The following is a 17,708-nucleotide window of genomic DNA, read 5'->3' as shown; positions in this document are numbered from 1 at the left end:
TATCAACTATATTTTCTGCATCTATTAAGATGATTGTATGCTTTTTCTCCTTTCTATTAATGTGGTGGCTCACACTGATTGGTTTTTCTCTCCTGCCACAGCTTTATTGAGATATTATTGGCATATGACTTTTTTTTTTTAAACATCTTTATTGGAGTGTAATTGCTTTACAATGGTTTGTTAGTTTCTGCTTTATAACAAAGTGAATCAGTTATACATATACATATATCCCCATATCCCCTCCCTCTTGCGTCTCCCTCCCTCCCACCCTCCCTATCCCACCCCTCTAGGTGGTCACAAAGCACCGAGCTGATCTCCCTGTGCTATGCAGCTGCTTCCCACTAGCTGTCTATTTTACATTTGGTAGTGTATATATGTCCATGCCACTCTCTCACTTCATCCCAGCTTACCCTTCCCCCTCCCCATGTCCTCAAGTCCATTCTCTAGTAGGTCTGCATCTTTATTCCCGTCTTGCCCCTAGGTTTCTTCGTGACCATTTTTTTTGTTTGTTTTTTAGATTCCATATATATGTGTTAGCATACGGTATTTGTTTTTCTCTTTCTGACTTACTTCACTCTGTATGATAGACTCTAGGTCCATCCACCTCACTGCAAATAACTCAGTTTCTTTTCTTTTTATGACATATGACATTTGATGGACTTTCAGATGTTTAACCATTGCTGGTATAAACCACACAATATATCGTCCTTTTTACATTGCTAGATTCGGTGTGTTAACATTTTGCTATGTTCATGAAAGATAACGGATTTTCATTTTACCTTCTTTTGAAGTCTTTGTTAGGTTTCAGTGCCCAACTTATGTCAGCCTCATCAGATGCTTTGGGGATGGTTTGTTCTTTTTCTGGCTCTGGGATAGTTTATGTAACATTTGAAATGATTTGTTTCTAGAATGTTTGGTAGGATTTCTTGATAAATCCATTGGGACCTGAAGTGTTCTTTGTGGGAAGATAAATTTCCCATAAAATGTCTTTAATGGTTATGAAATTGTTTAGGTTTTTAAATTATCTTTAGTCAGTTTTGAATGAATTTCCTGTGACTTTGTACACATTTAAAATACAGATTATTTTAAGTTGTCTATAATATCTTTTTAAAATGTTTGTGTCTGCAATTAGTTTCCCTTTTTCATTCCAAATATTATTTATTTATAAGTTTTCTCTCTCTTGGAAAATCTTGTCAGAGGTTTGTCACTTCTATTAAGTGTTTTCAAAGAATAATTTTGGTTTTATTGATCTTTTCAGATATGCACTTATTTTCTATTTCATTAATTTCTGGTCTTTATTATTTTCTTTCTTTAACGTTCTTTGGATTTAGTTTGCTGTTATTATTTTTATAGCTTCTTCAGATGGATGTCTAACTCACTAATTTTCACACCCCCCTCCCAAAAATATATATATATATATAAACATTTAAGGCTATTAATTTCTCTCTACTGTTTTAGTTGCCTCCCACCAATTTCTATGTGTAATATTTTATTTTCAGTTCAAAATATTTTCTGAGTTCCATTAACAATTCATCTTTGATAAAGGATTATTTAGGAGTGTGTTTCTTAAATTTTAAACAGTTTTTCTACTTTTCTTTCTGTTTCTGGTTCCCACCTTTATTGCACTGCAGTCAGAGAACATGTTCTGTATGAGACCAGTCTTTTACAGTTTGCTAAGACTTACTTTCTGACCCATATGTGGCAATTTGCAAAACTGTTCCAGGTATGCTTGAAGATTGTGTATTCTGTGGCTGTTGAGTACAATGTTTTATGCATGTCCATCACATTAAGCTTTTTGTTGTGTTTTACAAATCTTCTCTATACACACATTTTTTTGTTCATTTATCAATGATGGAGAGGGATATGTTAGAATCTCCCACTATGGTTATGGATTTGTATGTTTATTTTCATAGGTCTGTTAACTGTTTTGAGGTTCTGTTATTATGTGCTTAAATATTTAAAATTGTTATGGCTTCTTTGGAACTGAATCTTTTTATCATTTTATGGGGACCATCCTTATCTCTAGTAATGCTTTCTGCCTTAAAGTCTATTTTGTGTCATATTAATATAGCCACACCAGCTCTCTTTTGGTTAGTTCACAGAGTGTATATTTTCCTATGCTTTTACTGTAAATTTTTTGGCATTCTTATGTTTTAGAAGTAACTGCTATGTCATGTAGCTAGGTTTTATTAATTATTCAATTTGACAAGTTTTTGATCTGGTTTAACAGCCTGGCTCTATCATCTACTTAAAGACCCTTAGTTTGGAAAGCATGAATCTCCAGAGTTTCTAGGATAAAAGTCCAAATTCCTCAGCCCAGCATATTCTGTTCTTGTGTCTGGAACAATCACTGGCAAATAAGGGGTACTCAATACCTAAAACTAGAATGGATGAATGAAGGTACCTGATCCTAGTGATAGGAAGTAGACGTGGCAGGACTTGGGGGCTGGCTGGATCTCGTCAGCCTCAGAGGAGAGCAGGATCAGGGTTTGATGCTCAGGTCTGTGGTGTCTGTATGTCTGCGTGGACTGTACCACCCAAACCAGATGATTCTCGGAGAGGACTCGCGGGGAGGAAGGGGTCGAGGAAGGAGAAGATGAGTCTGTTTTGGGATTGGTTGAGGTTGAGATGCTGGTGAGATATTCTCGAGGAGAGCTAGCAGGCAGTCAGAGAAGCTGGTCATGAGATGGTGCATCTTCCCAGCTCTGAGGCCCAGCTGATGATGCCGTTTAAAAAGAACAGGAACTAGCCTTCTTGCGTATCTCCTAGTGCTAGTTCTTGGCAAACCCGTGGTAGTCATATCTCATTTAAACTGCATCTTATTCTTTAAAGATCGTATTATCCCCATTTTATAGAAGAAAAGACTGAGATGAAGCATATTAGCTAAAAATGTGTCTGTGTTATATTTGCCTAAGGTAACAGCGACTTTCTTATAAGATCATGGCATCACCTGAAGTGGATGTTAAAACCTCAGAATTTCAAGCCCCTCTGCAGTCATAACCTCCAGAAAAGACCTGGGGATCTGCATTTTTTAATACGCAGATTAGGTGATTCTTAAGATCAGGCGGGTCTGGCAGGCACAGGTCTCAAAGCCACCTGTCTAGTTCTCACCCTGAGGTCTTAGCCGCTGCACTGCGCCACCTCTCTGTGGCAGGGGCAGGCTTTTTGATCAGGGCTTGTGCAGTTCTTTTATCAGCTCTGATCTTTGTGGTTTGTGGAAAGATAGCATTTTAGTAGAGAGCAGGAGATTTTGAAAAACACCCTGCAGTCCTAGCATGACAGTTGTTTTATTAGTGGTTTGGGAAAGGGGAAGGAAACTAGCATTTATTAAGTGTTTACTGGTAGTTCTCTAAGCAGTGAAAGTTATTCTGATTTTATAGTGAGAAATGGGGCCTCAGCTAAATTTATCCCAGGCCATAGATCTGGTAGGAGGCTGAGCCAAGTTTCAGACCCAGAAGTGTCTACTAGTAAAAATAGCTAAAATTTTTTTTTAGTGTCTACTCTGTTACCATGCTCTTATATGTATTTTTTTATTGAGGTATAGTTGATATACAATATTATATAAGTTTCAGGTGTACAACAGAGTGATTCACAATTTTTAAAGGTTATACTCCATTTATAGTTGTTATAGGCTTTTATGTGTATTTACTCATTTAATCCTCATAGTAATTCTAGGGAAGACGTTTCTATCACAATTCTCACTTAACAGATCAGAAACTGAAGCACGTGGAGGTTAAGTGTCCCCGTTTCACACACCTCCGTGGTGGAGCCGCCTGTGAATCCAGGCTTTCTGGCTGCTTCCAGAGTCCACACTTCTCAGCACTGCCCAGTACTAATTTGCCTCACCCCTGACTCGTGTCCTTTTCGTCTTCGTACTATTCATCGTGATGAACTAGATTTTAAAAACCATAACACACTTTTATCTGTTAATGTAAATTGGAACGGACCGTGGAACGTTGCTTTTGGTGTGCTCAGACGTGACTGGATTGCCTTTGCTTCTTTTTTCAGTTCCTCCATCCATGCAGGGCAGCACGAGGAGAATGGGCGTCATGACTGATGTCCACCGGCGATTCCTCCAGCTGCTGATGACTCACGGCGTGCTGGAGGAGTGGGACGTGCAGCGCTTGCAGAAGCACTGCTATAAGGTCCATGACCGTGAGTATCGTTTCCCTGTTCCCAGGCTGCTCTGCCACCGTGTGATCAGGGGCTAGTGACACTGGACGAATACCATGTACCCAGTCAACCGATATTGCTGACCTGGGCGTTCAAGTCTCTCACCATCTCGTGCCAGCCCACCTTTCTCATCTCATCTTCAACTTTTTATTTTTTTTTAAAGTAAATCTGACATTTAGCCCAGTGGCTAAGAACTTGGACTCTGAAGCTGGATAGTCATGGTTCACACCAAAGCTCTAGCACCTTCTCCAGTCCAAGTTGCATCATCTCTATAATGAGGATAATTATTTGTACTTCACACCTGGGGTGATTCAGAGGATTAAGAGACATAATACATACAAAACACCTGGCACGGAAGGCGCTGCATTGGCTATTGATAGGAAGAGGGCACCTTAGCACAGGGGTGAAGGGCACAGCCTTGGACTTGGCCAAATTGGTGAAGTGCCATCCCTGCCCTGTGCCAGCTGTGGGCATTGGGAGCATCTTCTCAGTGGGTTGTTGGGAGGGGTAAATAAGATAACACATGCAGAGCACTTAGAGACAGGACCTGGTTTCAATAACTGGAGGTAGCGGTAGAAGCAAGAGGATCCATTCTGATAGATCAGTGAAATCAATATTGGTAGATCTTATTGAGTGAGTGTCAGTATGGGTAGATCTTGTTGAGTGAAAAAGAAAGTTGATAAATTATACCTGTTGTATGATGTCATTGTGCTAAGTGTTTTTGTAAAACTTCACGATCTTTATTGTTCATGAATACATACATCTGTGTGTAAAAATATAAAAGTGGATTCTAGAAGGATGTGCAGTACACCGTAAGGTGCTTGCCTTTGGGGAGAGGAGGAGTGGGATCGTTTTGTCAGTAGAAATCAAAGGATACTTCATCGTTACCCTGTTTTGTTCTTTTATTTAAAAAAAGACTTAAACATGGCATTGTCAGCATAGTCTAATGGTTGTCCTTCTGATTGATTAACAGGAATTTAAGTATTTGTTTTTTATTCTATGTTTTTGTCTTTCTGTATTTTTAATTTTCAAAAGAAGTAGTCAGCTAAGTCGAGAGGGGTGGGGAAAGGTGTGGGAGGGGCTCTGGGTGCACTGGTGAAGGGACCCAAGACGAGGTGCCACATTTCGAGAACTGCAGTGTGTGGCCTGACAGAGGCAGAAGCCAGATCCCTAGGAGCTGAGGGGGGAAGGGCAGTAAGAGGGAAGACAGTGAGTAGAGAAGCAGTACCTTCCTGATGTGTAGAAGAAGGAAGACTTAAGAGGGTGGCATTTAGAGAAGAGGCAGGGTTTGAAGCGGCTGCTCCAGTGAGGTGTTCACGGGAAATTCTGGGAGCTGGATGGTGCACATCAACAAATTAAAAGCTTGGAGGGGCCCTACAGTAAGGAATCCTTTTAAACTCTGTTTAATCTTCCGTGTCCAAACTTAACTGACCTACAAACCTTGGGAAACTCTGGACAAGAACATATGCCGTGTGGGAAGAGAACAGGTTCTTGTGGTACGTAGGTTTACAGGTTATGAAGAACTCATAATTGTACACCATAGTAATGGGTTTTTTTTTTTTTTTTTAATTTAATTCTGTGGACATTGCAGACTTCTAGAAGGATTTGAAGCAGGAGAGTGACATAATTATTGCTGTGTTTGAGACTCTCCTGGTGAAAATATGTTTGCTCGAATTTCTTGTACTGTGGTGGATCGGGGTCTTTGGTGAGAGCCTCCTTTATGGAAGGGGAATATTACATCTGTCAAGCTACCTTCTCTTGCTCTTTAAAAAACACAGCAGGACTTTAAACCTGGCCCTCAATGTCCTTTAGTGATGGGCAGAATCATGCTTTTCTTAATTTTACCTACGTGACAGTTCCTTTTCCCTTTTAGTTTCTCATCTAAGTCTTTGAGTGTGAGCTTCATTGTTGACGGGGAAGTTTCAGAGCTCACTGCAAGAAGCTATATGATGCCTAAGTACTTAGAATGAAAGTGTTTTTGCCTTTATTTGACCTTTAAAGTTGTCATGACCTAATTTAGGAAAGTCCTGTAAAATGTGTCTAGGAATTGATTTATTCTTCACACTTTATGTACCATTTCTGGGCATCAAGATATGGTTATGGCTAGGGTAGTCAGGATAGAACTATCGGTGTTTTCTCCCATCCTTCATTAAAAAAAAAAAAGAGAGAGAGAAAAGCTTGTTTCCAAGTGTTAATGTTATTTGAGGGATTTTTAAACTGAGGGATGATGGAATGAAATTATCTAAAATTAAGTAAAAACTTGTAAGACCAATATTATTAATCTCCTATCTTTTGAAGAGATTCCTAGGAAATTCCCCTTTTACCAACTAGAAAAATATTTAGGTTCTCAGAGAATGAAGAAACAAAGGAGTATTTGAAACTGCAAGTTTCAGTTTCCCAGAGCATTTGTCCCTTTTATCAAAGCACTTCCTATTCTGGGCTCTTGCTTGGGCTGTCCTTTTACTGTCATTAGGGGAAGACCAACTCCCCACATCTCCTGGCTAGTGAAGAATTTTGATTTTTTTCCTGATGTCCTGGTATAAAGCCTTGGCCTTTCTTCCTGGCATTGGAGCACCTTAGATTTTGAACCAGGGCTTGTGTACAAGCATGTGGCCATCCAGCACCGTTTCCTGAGACTCTCCAGTGGGCCAGGCCTCTGTGCAAGGACTTGATGACACAGATAAACTTTTGCTTCGCCTTGGGTTTCGTGAGTCAGACATGGAATCAGACACGGAATCAGACGATTCCAGTATGAGCCCCCTTGATGGCAGTAGGTACAGGAGGCCTGGGGAGTGGTGGTTAAGAAGACTTGGATTTGAGGATTTCCACTTTAGACCAAGATGGAGTAACAGGGACTGATTTACCTTCCTGTCTGAAACAATCAAAAGATGGACAAAAACATGCAACACTGGACATTAGTCAGTGAAGGACAGTGATCTCTTGAGAGGTTTTTCCCTCTTGACACCAAATATGCATTTTTTTCCCAGCACTACCTCCCCAGTTCTCTGGACACCAACTTGGGTGTCCAAGAACTCAATTCAGTTCTGACACTACCTACCTGGAGTTAGAGTCAGATCCCACCAGTGAGGGGCTTAGTCCCACGAGACTGCCCCTACTTACGATGCCAGTCTCAAGTCCTGGGCCACCCATACTTCTGACTGGCTATAAATCAGGGTTCTCATGATGCCCTCCCCAGGTTCAATACATTGGTAGAATGGCTCACGGAACTCAGGAAGACACTTTACTTGCATTTGCTGGTTTACTATAAAGGATACAACTCAAGAACAGCCATATGGATAAGATGCATAGGGCAGGCTGCTGGGGGCAGGGGTGGTTTGGAGCCTCCGTGCCCTCTCTGGGTGCTGTACCCTCCTAGCACCTGGATGTGTTCACCATCCCGGAAGCTCTCCAGATCTCAACATTTAGGGATTTTTTTAATGGAGGTTTTATCACGTAGTCATGATTGATTAAATCACTGGCTGTTGGTGATTAGCTCAATCTCCTCTGCCCAGAGTTGTGGGATGGGGCCGAAAGTTCGAGGCATGTAATCAAGGCTTGGTCTTTCTGGCAACCAGCCCCCATCCTGAAGTTATTTAGGGACCTGCCAAGAGTCATCTCATTAGAACAAAAGACATGCCTATCACCTTATCACTCAGGAAATTCCAAGTGTTTTAGGAGCTCTGTGCCAGGAACCAGGGACAAAGAGCAAGTATCTTTCTTTCTTTTTTTTTTTTAAAACATCTTTATTGGAGTATAATTGCTTTACATGGTGTGTTAATTTCTGCTTTATACAAAGTGAATCAGTTATACGTATACATATGTCCCCATATCTCTTCCCTCTTGCATCTCCCTCCCTCCCACCCGCAAGTATCTTTCTTATACCACAGGGAGAATTGGGGTGCGCACTACAATTGCCTCCGGTCACTGCTGTGAGAGCACTTTCAGGCCATGGCACAGGGGAAACCAGGCAGAGCTAGACAGACTCTCTGAGTTGAGGAGATGGAGCTGAGAGTTCAAGGAGATGAAAGCAGCTAGGGTTTGTAGGACAGAACTGTACTGGAGAAGAGAGATGCACAGAGAGAAAAGTAGAGATCTATAGAGTACCCCTCCACCCCCATCAAGGATCCAGCTGAGAACTGATCAGCAAGGGAACTACTTGAGGCTAAGGAAAGAACCAGTTGAAAGAAAGAGTTAGGGAAACAATGTGGCATGTTCACACGGGGCTGGGAATAGTGCCTATTCCAGGCCCAAATGGCTTCCCTGGTGAATTCTACCAAACATTCAAGGAAGAAGTAATACCAATTCCACCCTTACTCTTCCAGAACATTGAAGAGAAGAGAACACTCCCAACTCATTCTATTAGGCTTGTGTTATCCTGATACTAAAACCAGACAAAGACATTGCAAGGAGAGAAGACTAAAGACCAGGATCCCTCATGAACGTAGATGCTAAAATTCTAAACACAATTTTTGCCAGTCTCATTCAGCAATATATAAAAAGGATGATGTAATATGACCAAGTGGGGTTTACCCCAAGAATGCAGGGTTGGTTTAGCATTTGAAAATCAATCCATGTAATTCACCACATTAACAAACTAAAAAAGCAAAACCATATGTTCATGTCAGTAGGTGCAGAAGAAGCATTTGACAAAATCCAACATCTACCCAGGCATGATGAAGCAGAAGTTTTTTTTTTTGTTTCTTTTTTTAAATTTATTTATTATTTATTTATTTGTTTATTTATTTTTGGCTGCATTGGGTCTTCGATGTTGGGTCTTCATGGCTGCACACAAGCTTTCTCTAGTTGGGGCGAGCGGGGGCTACTCTTTGTTGAGGTGCGCGGGCTTCTCATTGCAGTGGCTTCTCTTGTTGCAGAGCTTGGGCTCTAGGCGCGCAGGCTTCAGTAGTTGTGGCACGCGGGCTCAGTAGTTGTGGCTCGCGGGCTCTAGAGCGCAGGCTCAGTAGTTGTGGCGCACGGGCTTAGCTGCTTCGCAGCATGTGGGATCTTCCCGGATCAGGGCTCGAACACGTGTGCCCTGCATTGGCAGGCGGATTCTCAACCACTGTGCCACCAGGGAAGTCCCAAAGCAGAAGTTTCTTACAGAAAGCTAAAGAGATCCTCAGGAACAGTGTGTAAACAAGATAAACAGGACCTCAGGCCTTAGAGCAGGAGAGAGGAATCAGCAACTGTCTGCACAGAGTTGAAAAATCCAACATCTATTTCTGATTAAAAAAAAAAAAAAAGAAAACCCTCAGCAAGTAGGAAAAGAAGGGAACTTCCTTAACCCAATAAAGGGGATCTATGTAAAACTACAGCTAACATATTTAGTTGTGAGAGACTGAATACTTTTCCCCTAATATCAGGAGCAAGACAGGAATGTCCATTCTCATCATTTCTGTTCACCGTTGTACTAGAGGTTCTAGCCAGTGCACCCAGGCAAGGGAAAAAAAAAAAATCCACATTGGAAAGGAAGACGTAAAAGTGTCTATTCACAGACATGATCATCGTAGAAAATGTGATGGAATCTTTGAAAAAGCTACTAGAACTAATAAGTGGGTTTAGTAAAGTTGCAGGATACAAGATCAATATACAAAAATCCGTTGCATTTCTGTGTGTTAGCAGTGAATCATCAGAAACTGAAAAATTTTTTTAAAGCACCATTTATAATAGCATCAAAAATATGAAGTACTTAGGAATAAATCTGACAAAAATTTGTAAGGCCTGTAAACTGAAAACCACAAAATATTGCTGAGAGAAATTAAGGGAGATCTAAATAGATGGAGAGACATGCCATGTTCATGGGCTGGAAAATTCAGTATTGCTAAGATATCAGTTCTCCCCCAAATGATATATAGATTCAACTCAATTTCAGTCAAATTGAAACCGCTAGGTGGCGTTTCGGGGAGGGCTCCGAGGAGCTCCGGTTCTTTATGTCTCAGTGCAGAAAGAATTCAGTGAGAGGCAAAGTGATAAGAAGTGATTTATTAGAATAGGACGCTTGTGAGGTTACAAGTAGCGGACGGGCAAGAGGGTGCCGTCCGCTGAGAACTTAGTGGGCCACAGTTTTATAATCAAAGGAAAAGTGGGGAGGGGGAAAAGGCCATCCTCTTCCTCATTCTAGAGTTGACGTCAGGCTTCCCTCATCAGCTCCTCCTCCAGGTTGGCCAGGGGAGTTTTCTTTTCCCTACTTGGTCAAGCCAGGACTGTCGTGGCACTATGGAAATGAGCAAAAAGGCGGTAACATATGCTAAAACTGGTAAATCATCTCAGGTTTTGGTATAATGTCACCTTTTCCTTATATTTTTGTTTTTAGTACATGCAGAGGAGCGTGTCCTAGGAATCATTAACTTACTGAGTCAGGATATGGGTTAGGCTGTGGGTCTCATACCACCATTGTTTTACTGTTTTGGGGTGTGTCTCACTTCTGTTGCATGGTTTTGTTGCTAAGCAAGTCTGCTTTCTTGAGTCATCATTAACTCACAGAGGTCGCCGATACTTTTTTCTTTACTTACAATCCCCTAGCGGGATTAACTATTTAATTACAGTAAGTCCCCTACATACAAACAAGTTCCGTTCCAAGAGCGTGTTCTTAAGTCCAATTTGTTCGTAAGTCCAGCAAAGTTAGCCTAGGTACCCCAACTAACACAATCGGCTATATAGTACTGTACTGTAATAGGTTAGTAATACTTTTCACAAAAATAATACATAAAAAACAAACAAAAAATAAAGAACCAAAAAATTGCAGAGGAAGGAACACTCCCAAACTCATTCTATGAGGCCACCATCACCCTGATACCAAAACCAGACAAAGACACTACAAAAAAAGAAAATTACAGACCAATATCACTGATGAATATAGATGCAAAAATCCTCAACAAAATACTAGCAAACAGAATCCAACAACACATTAAAAGGATCATACACCACGATCAAGTGGGATTTATCCCAGGGATGCAAGGATTTTTCAATGTACGCAAATCAATCAATGTGATACACCATATTAACAAATTGAAGAATAAAAACCATATGATCATCTCAATAGATGCAGAAAAAGCTTTTGACAAAATTCAACACCCATTTCTGATAAAGACTCTCCAGAAAGTGGGCATAGAGGGAACCTACCTCAACATAATAAAGGCCATATATGACAAACCCACAGCAAACATCCTTCTCAATGGTGAAAAACTGAAAGCATTTCCTCTAAGATCAGGAACGAGACAAGGATGTCCACTCTCACCACTATTATTCAACATAGTTCTGGAAGTCCTAGCCACGGCAATCAGAGAAGAAAAAGAAATAAAAGGAATACAAATTGGAAAAGAAGAAGTAAAACTGTCACTGTTTGCGGATGACATGATACTATACATAGAGAATCCTAAAACTGCCACCAGAAAACTGCTAGAGCTAATTAATGAATATGGTAAAGTTGCAGGATACAAAATTAATGCACAGAAATCTCTTGCATTCCTATACACTAATGATGAAAAATCTGAAAGAGAAATTATGGAAACACTCCCATTTACCATTGCAACAAAAAGAATAAAATACCTAGGAATAAACCTACCTAGGGAGACAAAAGACCTGTATGCAGAAAACTATAAGACACTGATGAAAGAAATTAAAGATGATACCAACAGATGGAGAGATATACCATGTTCTTGGATTGGAAGAATCAACATTGTGAAAATGAGTATACTACCCAAAGCAATCTACAGATTCAATGCAATCCCTATCAAATTACCAATGGCATTTTTTATGGAGCTAGAACAAATCATCTTAAAATTTGTATGGAGACACAAAAGACCCCGAATAGCCAAAGCAGTCTTGAGGCAAAAAAATGGAGCTGGAGGAATCAGACTCCCTGACTTCAGACTCTACTACAAAGCTACAGTAATCAAGACAATATGGTACTGGCACAAAAACAGAAACATAGATCAATGGAACAAGATAGAAAGCCCAGAGATTAACCCACACACCTATGGTCAACTTATCTATGACAAAGGAGGCAAAGATATACAATGGAGAAAAGACAGTCTCTTCAATAAGTGGTGCTGGGAAAACTGGACAGCTACATGTAAAAGAATGAAGTTAGAATACTCCCTAACACCATACACAAAAATAAACTCAAAATGGATTAGAGACCTAAATATAAGACTGGACACTATAAAACTCTTAGAGGAAAACATAGGAAGAACACTCTTTGACATAAATCACAGCAAGATCTTTTTTGATCCACCTCCTAGAGTAATGGAAATAAAAACAAAAATAAACAAGTGGGACCTAATGAAACTTCAAAGCTTTTGCACAGCAAAGGAAACCATAAACAAGACGAAAAGACAACCCTCAGAATGGGAGAAAATATTTGCAAATGAATCAACGGACAAAGGATTAATCTCCAAAATATATAAACAGCTCATTCAGCTCAATATCAAAGAAACAAACACCCCAATCCAAAAATGGGCAGAAGACCTAAATAGACATTTCTCCAAAGAAGACATACAGACGGCCACGAAGCACATGAAAAGATGCTCAACATCACTAATTATTAGAGAAATGCAAATCAAAACTACAATGAGGTATCACCTCACTCCTGTTAGAATGGGCATCATGAGAAAATCTACAAACAACAAATGCTGGAGAGGATGTGGAGAAAAGGGAACCCTCTTGCACTGTTGGTGGGAATGTAAATTGATACAGCCACTATGGAGAACAATATGGAGGTTCCTTAAAAAACTAAAAATAGAATTACCATATGACCCAGCAATCCCACTACTGGGCATATACCCAGAGAAAACCGTAATTCAAAAAGACATATGCACCCCAATGTTCATTGCAGCACTATTTACAATAGCCAGGTCATGGAAGCAACCTAAATGCCCATCAACAGACGAATGGATAAAGAAGATGTGGTACATATATACAATGGAATATTACTCAGCCATAAAAAGGAATGAAATTGAGTCATTTGTTGAGACGTGGATGGATCTAGAGACTGTCATACAGAGTGAAGTAAGTCAGAAAGAGAAAAACAAATATCGTATATTAATGCATGTGTGTGGAACCTAGAAAAATGGTACAGATGAGCCAGTTTGCAGGGCAGAAGTTGAGACACAGATGTAGAGAATGGACATATGGACACCAAGGGGGGAAAACTGCGGTGAGATGGGGATGGTGGTGTGCTGAATTGGGCGATTGGGATTGACATGTATACACTGATGTGTATAAAATTGATGCCTAATAAGAACCTGCAGTAAAAAAAAGAAAAAAAAAATAAAGAAAACATTTATAATCTTACAGTATAATACCTTGAAAAGTACAGCAGTACAGTACAACAGCTGGCATACAGGGGCTGATATCAAGTGAACAGGCAAGAAGAGTTACTGACTGGAGGCGGGAGACGAGGTGGAAGATGGTAGAGCTGAAGGATTGTCCGCAATAGGAGATGGAGGGCAAGCTGCAATTTCACTCACGCATGACGTTGATGGCACAGGTTCTGGTTCCTTGCTGGGTTCAATTCTATCTACCCTCTTGAAAAACCGATCCGGTGATGTCTGGGTAGTAGGTCCTTTTTTCTTGTCATAGATGACACGGTAGCACTGGATTGCATTCTGAACGGCTGCTGAACCTTCGTGTACCGTGCTGCGTTTGGGTCCTGTGCCTCAAAAACTAACAGTGCCTCCTCAGATAAAAAAAAATCCCCTTGTCATTTCCTGTGTCGTGAATCTCTTCAATTCTTCACTTACTTCTTCCTCTTGTCTCTCTTCGTCCTTTCTCTGGGCACGTTCGCATCTTTGAAAGTTCGCAACTTGAAGGTTTGTATGTAGGGGACTTACTGTACCTACTTTGTCCCTTTACTCTGTCCCTGTCAAAATCCCAGCAAGGTTTTTTGTAGAAATTGACAAGCTGATTCCAAAATTCACATGGAAATGCAAAGAACCAAGAAGAGCCAAAACTATTTTGAAGAGGGAATCAAACTTGGAGGATTAACTCTGATAAATAAGGTTAATTAAGATTACCTGATTTTAAGACTTATTATATAGCTGCCATATCAAGGCAGTGTAGTATTGGCATAAAGAAAGATATACAGGTCAATGGAATAGAATAGAGAGTCTAGGAATAGACCCACACGTAGATGGACAGCTGATTGTTGACGGACATGCGAAGTCAACTCAGCGAAGATAGTCTTTTCAAAAAATGATGCTGAAATAATTGGATATCCATATTCAGAAAAATGAACCCGAGCCATACTTTGCACCCTATACAAAAGTTAACTCAAGATGAATCATATACCTAAACCTGTCACACTTCTAGAAGAAAATATAGGAAGAAACCTTTGTGACCTTGGGTTAGGCAAAGATTTCTTAGATATGATCCATAAGAGAACGAATCAATAATTGCACTTCAAAATTTTAAAATTCTGCTCTTTAAAATATACCACTTAGAGAATGAAAAGACAAGCCAAATACTGGGAGAAAATATTTGCAAATCACATATCTGATCAAGGATTTGTATCCAGAACATATAGAGGACTCAAAAAACTCGACAATCAGAAAACATACAACCCAATTAAAAAAGAGACAAAAGACTTGAACAGACACTTCACCAAAGAAGTTATGTGGATGGCAGATGAGCACATGAAAAGATGCTCAGCCTGTCATTAGACCTTAGGGAAATGCAAACTAAAACCACAATGAGAGACTACTACACACCTATCAGAATGGCTACAATTTAAAAGACTGTGTGTATCATGTGTTGGCGAGACAGTGGAAGAACTAACTGGAGCTCTCATCTGCCGTTGGGTGTAAAATGATATAGCCATTTTGAAAAACAGTGTGGCAGCTTCTTGACACAGCCGTTTCTCTCTCATGTACTTGTTTTTAGACTCAAGAGAAGCGAAGATACATGTCCACAGAAGGGCTTGCACGTAAGTCTTCAGAGTAGGTTTACTTGTAATGGCCCCAAACTGAAAGAATCCTACTTGTTCCATCAACAGGCGAACTGATAAGTAGACTGTGGTGTTATCCATCTGATGGGCTACTACTTAGCAATAAAAAGGAATGAACCATTGCTACTTGCTACAATATGAATGAATCTCAAAATGGTCATGTCCAGTGGAGAAGCCAAACAAAGGAAAGTATATACTGTATGAACCCATATATAAACAATTCTAGACAACGCATATATGGCTATAGTGACAGAAAGTAGTTCAGTGGTTGCCTGGGGATGGTATAGTGGAGAGTTGTGAGGGGTGGGAGAGAGGGATTACACAGAGACATGAGGAGACTTTTGGGGAGTGATGGATATGCTTATTATCTTGACTGTGGTGATGGTTTCAAGAGTGTATACGTGTTGGGACTTCCCTGGTGGCGCAGTGGTTAAGAACCTGCCTGCCAATGCAGAGGACACGGGTTTGAGCCCTGGTCCGGGAAGATGCCACATGCTGCAGAGCAACTAAGCCCGTGTGCCACAGCTACTGAAGTCCGTGCACCTAGAGCCCGTGCTCTGCAACAAGAGAAGCCACAGCAATGAGAAGCCTGTGCACTGCAACAAAGACCCAATGCAGCCAAAAATAAACAAATAAATTTATAAAAAAATAAATAAAAACAAGCAAGAAAAATTAAAAAAAAAAGAGTGTACACGTGTATCACAACTTACTAAATTGTACCCTTTAAAAATTGTATGTCAATTATATCTCAACAAAGCTGTTTAAAAAAAAATCTGCATTTAAACCTACTTCGCTACTTGGTAGCTGTGTAACCTTGATCGTCACTAAACCCCAGAGCTTCATGAATATAATGTGTGGCATGTGCTCCGTGGCCTGTAAGTGCCATGTAGAGGGATAAACAGGTTTCCAAAATGCAGCTCATTCTCTTGGTCTCATAAGGCCCTGTGTTATCTGTGTGGGACTCTAAGGAAATAGATGCAGCATTCAGGAAAAGTATCCTTTCTGTATCCAGGGCTTACCTGGAGAGGCCCCCTTCTTGAAGTCTGACTCCCAAGAGAGTTGGCAAGTAGTTACGGAAAGTTTCATTAGTTCAATTTTCTAAAAACAAAACAAACATGGAAGCCTGAATTTTGAAGCCTTCGAAGGAGGCCCAGGTCCCCTTGGGAAGTTGGTATTCCTGATGATGTTGTCGGGGAATGGTGTTGCCCAGCTTGGGGCTTGAGGGGGCCCTGAACCTGAACCTGACTCTGGGTTGGAATGTGTGTCATTGATCATGTGGCTTTACTGGGCAGGAGCAGAAGGTTGCCACAGCCCACAGTTTCATGGCAACGAGTCTCTCAAAGTTATTCGCCTTGTTAAAACTATTTTGGGGCTGGTCTTTCTGGTTCTGTTTGGTTGAACAAGTTGGGTTTTAGGGGATCATTGGGCCCAGCCTCCTCGTCTTACAAAGCAGGAAGCAGAAACCCCTGGGAGTCTGGTGTGCTGTGTAGCCCCTTCTCACACAATGGCTCTGGGCCCCAGCACTGCCCAGTGCTGCCTTCTGAGTCAGTGCCAGATTCTTTGAGGGCCTGCCTTGCCTGAAGCTCCTAGGGTTGCTTTTTAAATTTATTTTTTTATTTTGAAATAGTTCCAAACTCACAGGAGAGTTGTAAGAATAGTACAAAGAACTTTTTCCCCCCTGAATCATTTGAGAGTAGGTTACCAATTTGAAATTCCATCACTCCTACATTCTTTAGGGTGTGTTTCCTTCTAGCAAAGACATTCTCCTGAATAACCGCAGGATAACCATTAAAATCTGATGTTAACATTGATCCATCACTATGATCTAGTCCACAGACCCCATTGGGGTTTCTCCAGTTGTCCCAATATTGTCTTTTTTAGCAAAGGATCCACCCCAGAGTCATGTGTCACATTTAGTTGTCACATACAATTTGTCCTCAGGACAAATTAGGTAGAATACCTGAAATGTTAGATTAAAAAATTAAGACTTAACATAATTTCAGTGAGCAGAATAAGTGATATGACGTTCAGGCAAAACACCAGTGAACTGAAGTGCATGTACCAAAAATAGATTAGGGAACACAGTGTCAGAGGACCATTATGGATGATAGATATTTTCCGTTTTTGTCAAACCTCTCATCTGCCCTCATCCTAGCTTTGTTTTTCTCATGCGGGTTTACATGACCGCATCTGCGCTGTTGTCTCTGCAGGCCTCGGGGCTCAGACTCATCGCTGGGTGGCACGTGTCAGTGGTGAGGCGGTGGTGCTGTCCGCCTTTCAGTTCAGTACTCCATCCTGTATCTGCAGTCGCGTTTATACGCACCTTCTCTTTCCACGGCGGACTCAGCGATGATTAGACGCTGGCTCCAAATAAGTTTTCCTCCTGCTTTTAATGATTTCATTGTACATTTCTCCCCTTTGGCCGTGATGAACAGTTAATAAGCTTACCGCTGTCTTTCTGCTTGCCTTTCCAGTTAATCAAGGGGGATTAGGCTTGTGACCGTAACTGAAAAGTGGCATAAAATTAGCATGAAAAGTAACATCTCAATCGCAACTTGATGAATATTTCAACATACAGAATTTCATAACA

At 40.7% G+C, this 17,708-nt stretch overlaps 1 protein-coding gene across 2 annotated transcripts in view; it reads left to right on the top strand.

Moving 5' to 3' along the window:
- The window catches only part of NSMCE1 (NSE1 homolog, SMC5-SMC6 complex component), a 37,244-nt gene that overhangs the window by 2,965 nt on the left and 16,571 nt on the right, over positions 1-17,708 (top strand). For both annotated transcript variants that reach the window (XM_059898055.1, XM_059898054.1), the window contains exon 2: positions 4,009-4,155. In XM_059898055.1, coding sequence (XP_059754038.1) covers positions 4,020-4,155 — 136 coding nt within the window. In that variant the 5' untranslated portion in view covers positions 4,009-4,019. The remainder of the gene's footprint in view (positions 1-4,008; positions 4,156-17,708) is intronic.

The sequence above is a fragment of the Balaenoptera ricei genome, chromosome 15, assembly GCF_028023285.1.
Source record: "Balaenoptera ricei isolate mBalRic1 chromosome 15, mBalRic1.hap2, whole genome shotgun sequence".
NCBI classification, from domain to species: domain Eukaryota; kingdom Metazoa; phylum Chordata; class Mammalia; order Artiodactyla; family Balaenopteridae; genus Balaenoptera; species Balaenoptera ricei.
The sequence above is the reverse complement of the archived record's forward strand: the minus strand, read 5'-3'. Positions and strand labels throughout refer to the sequence as shown.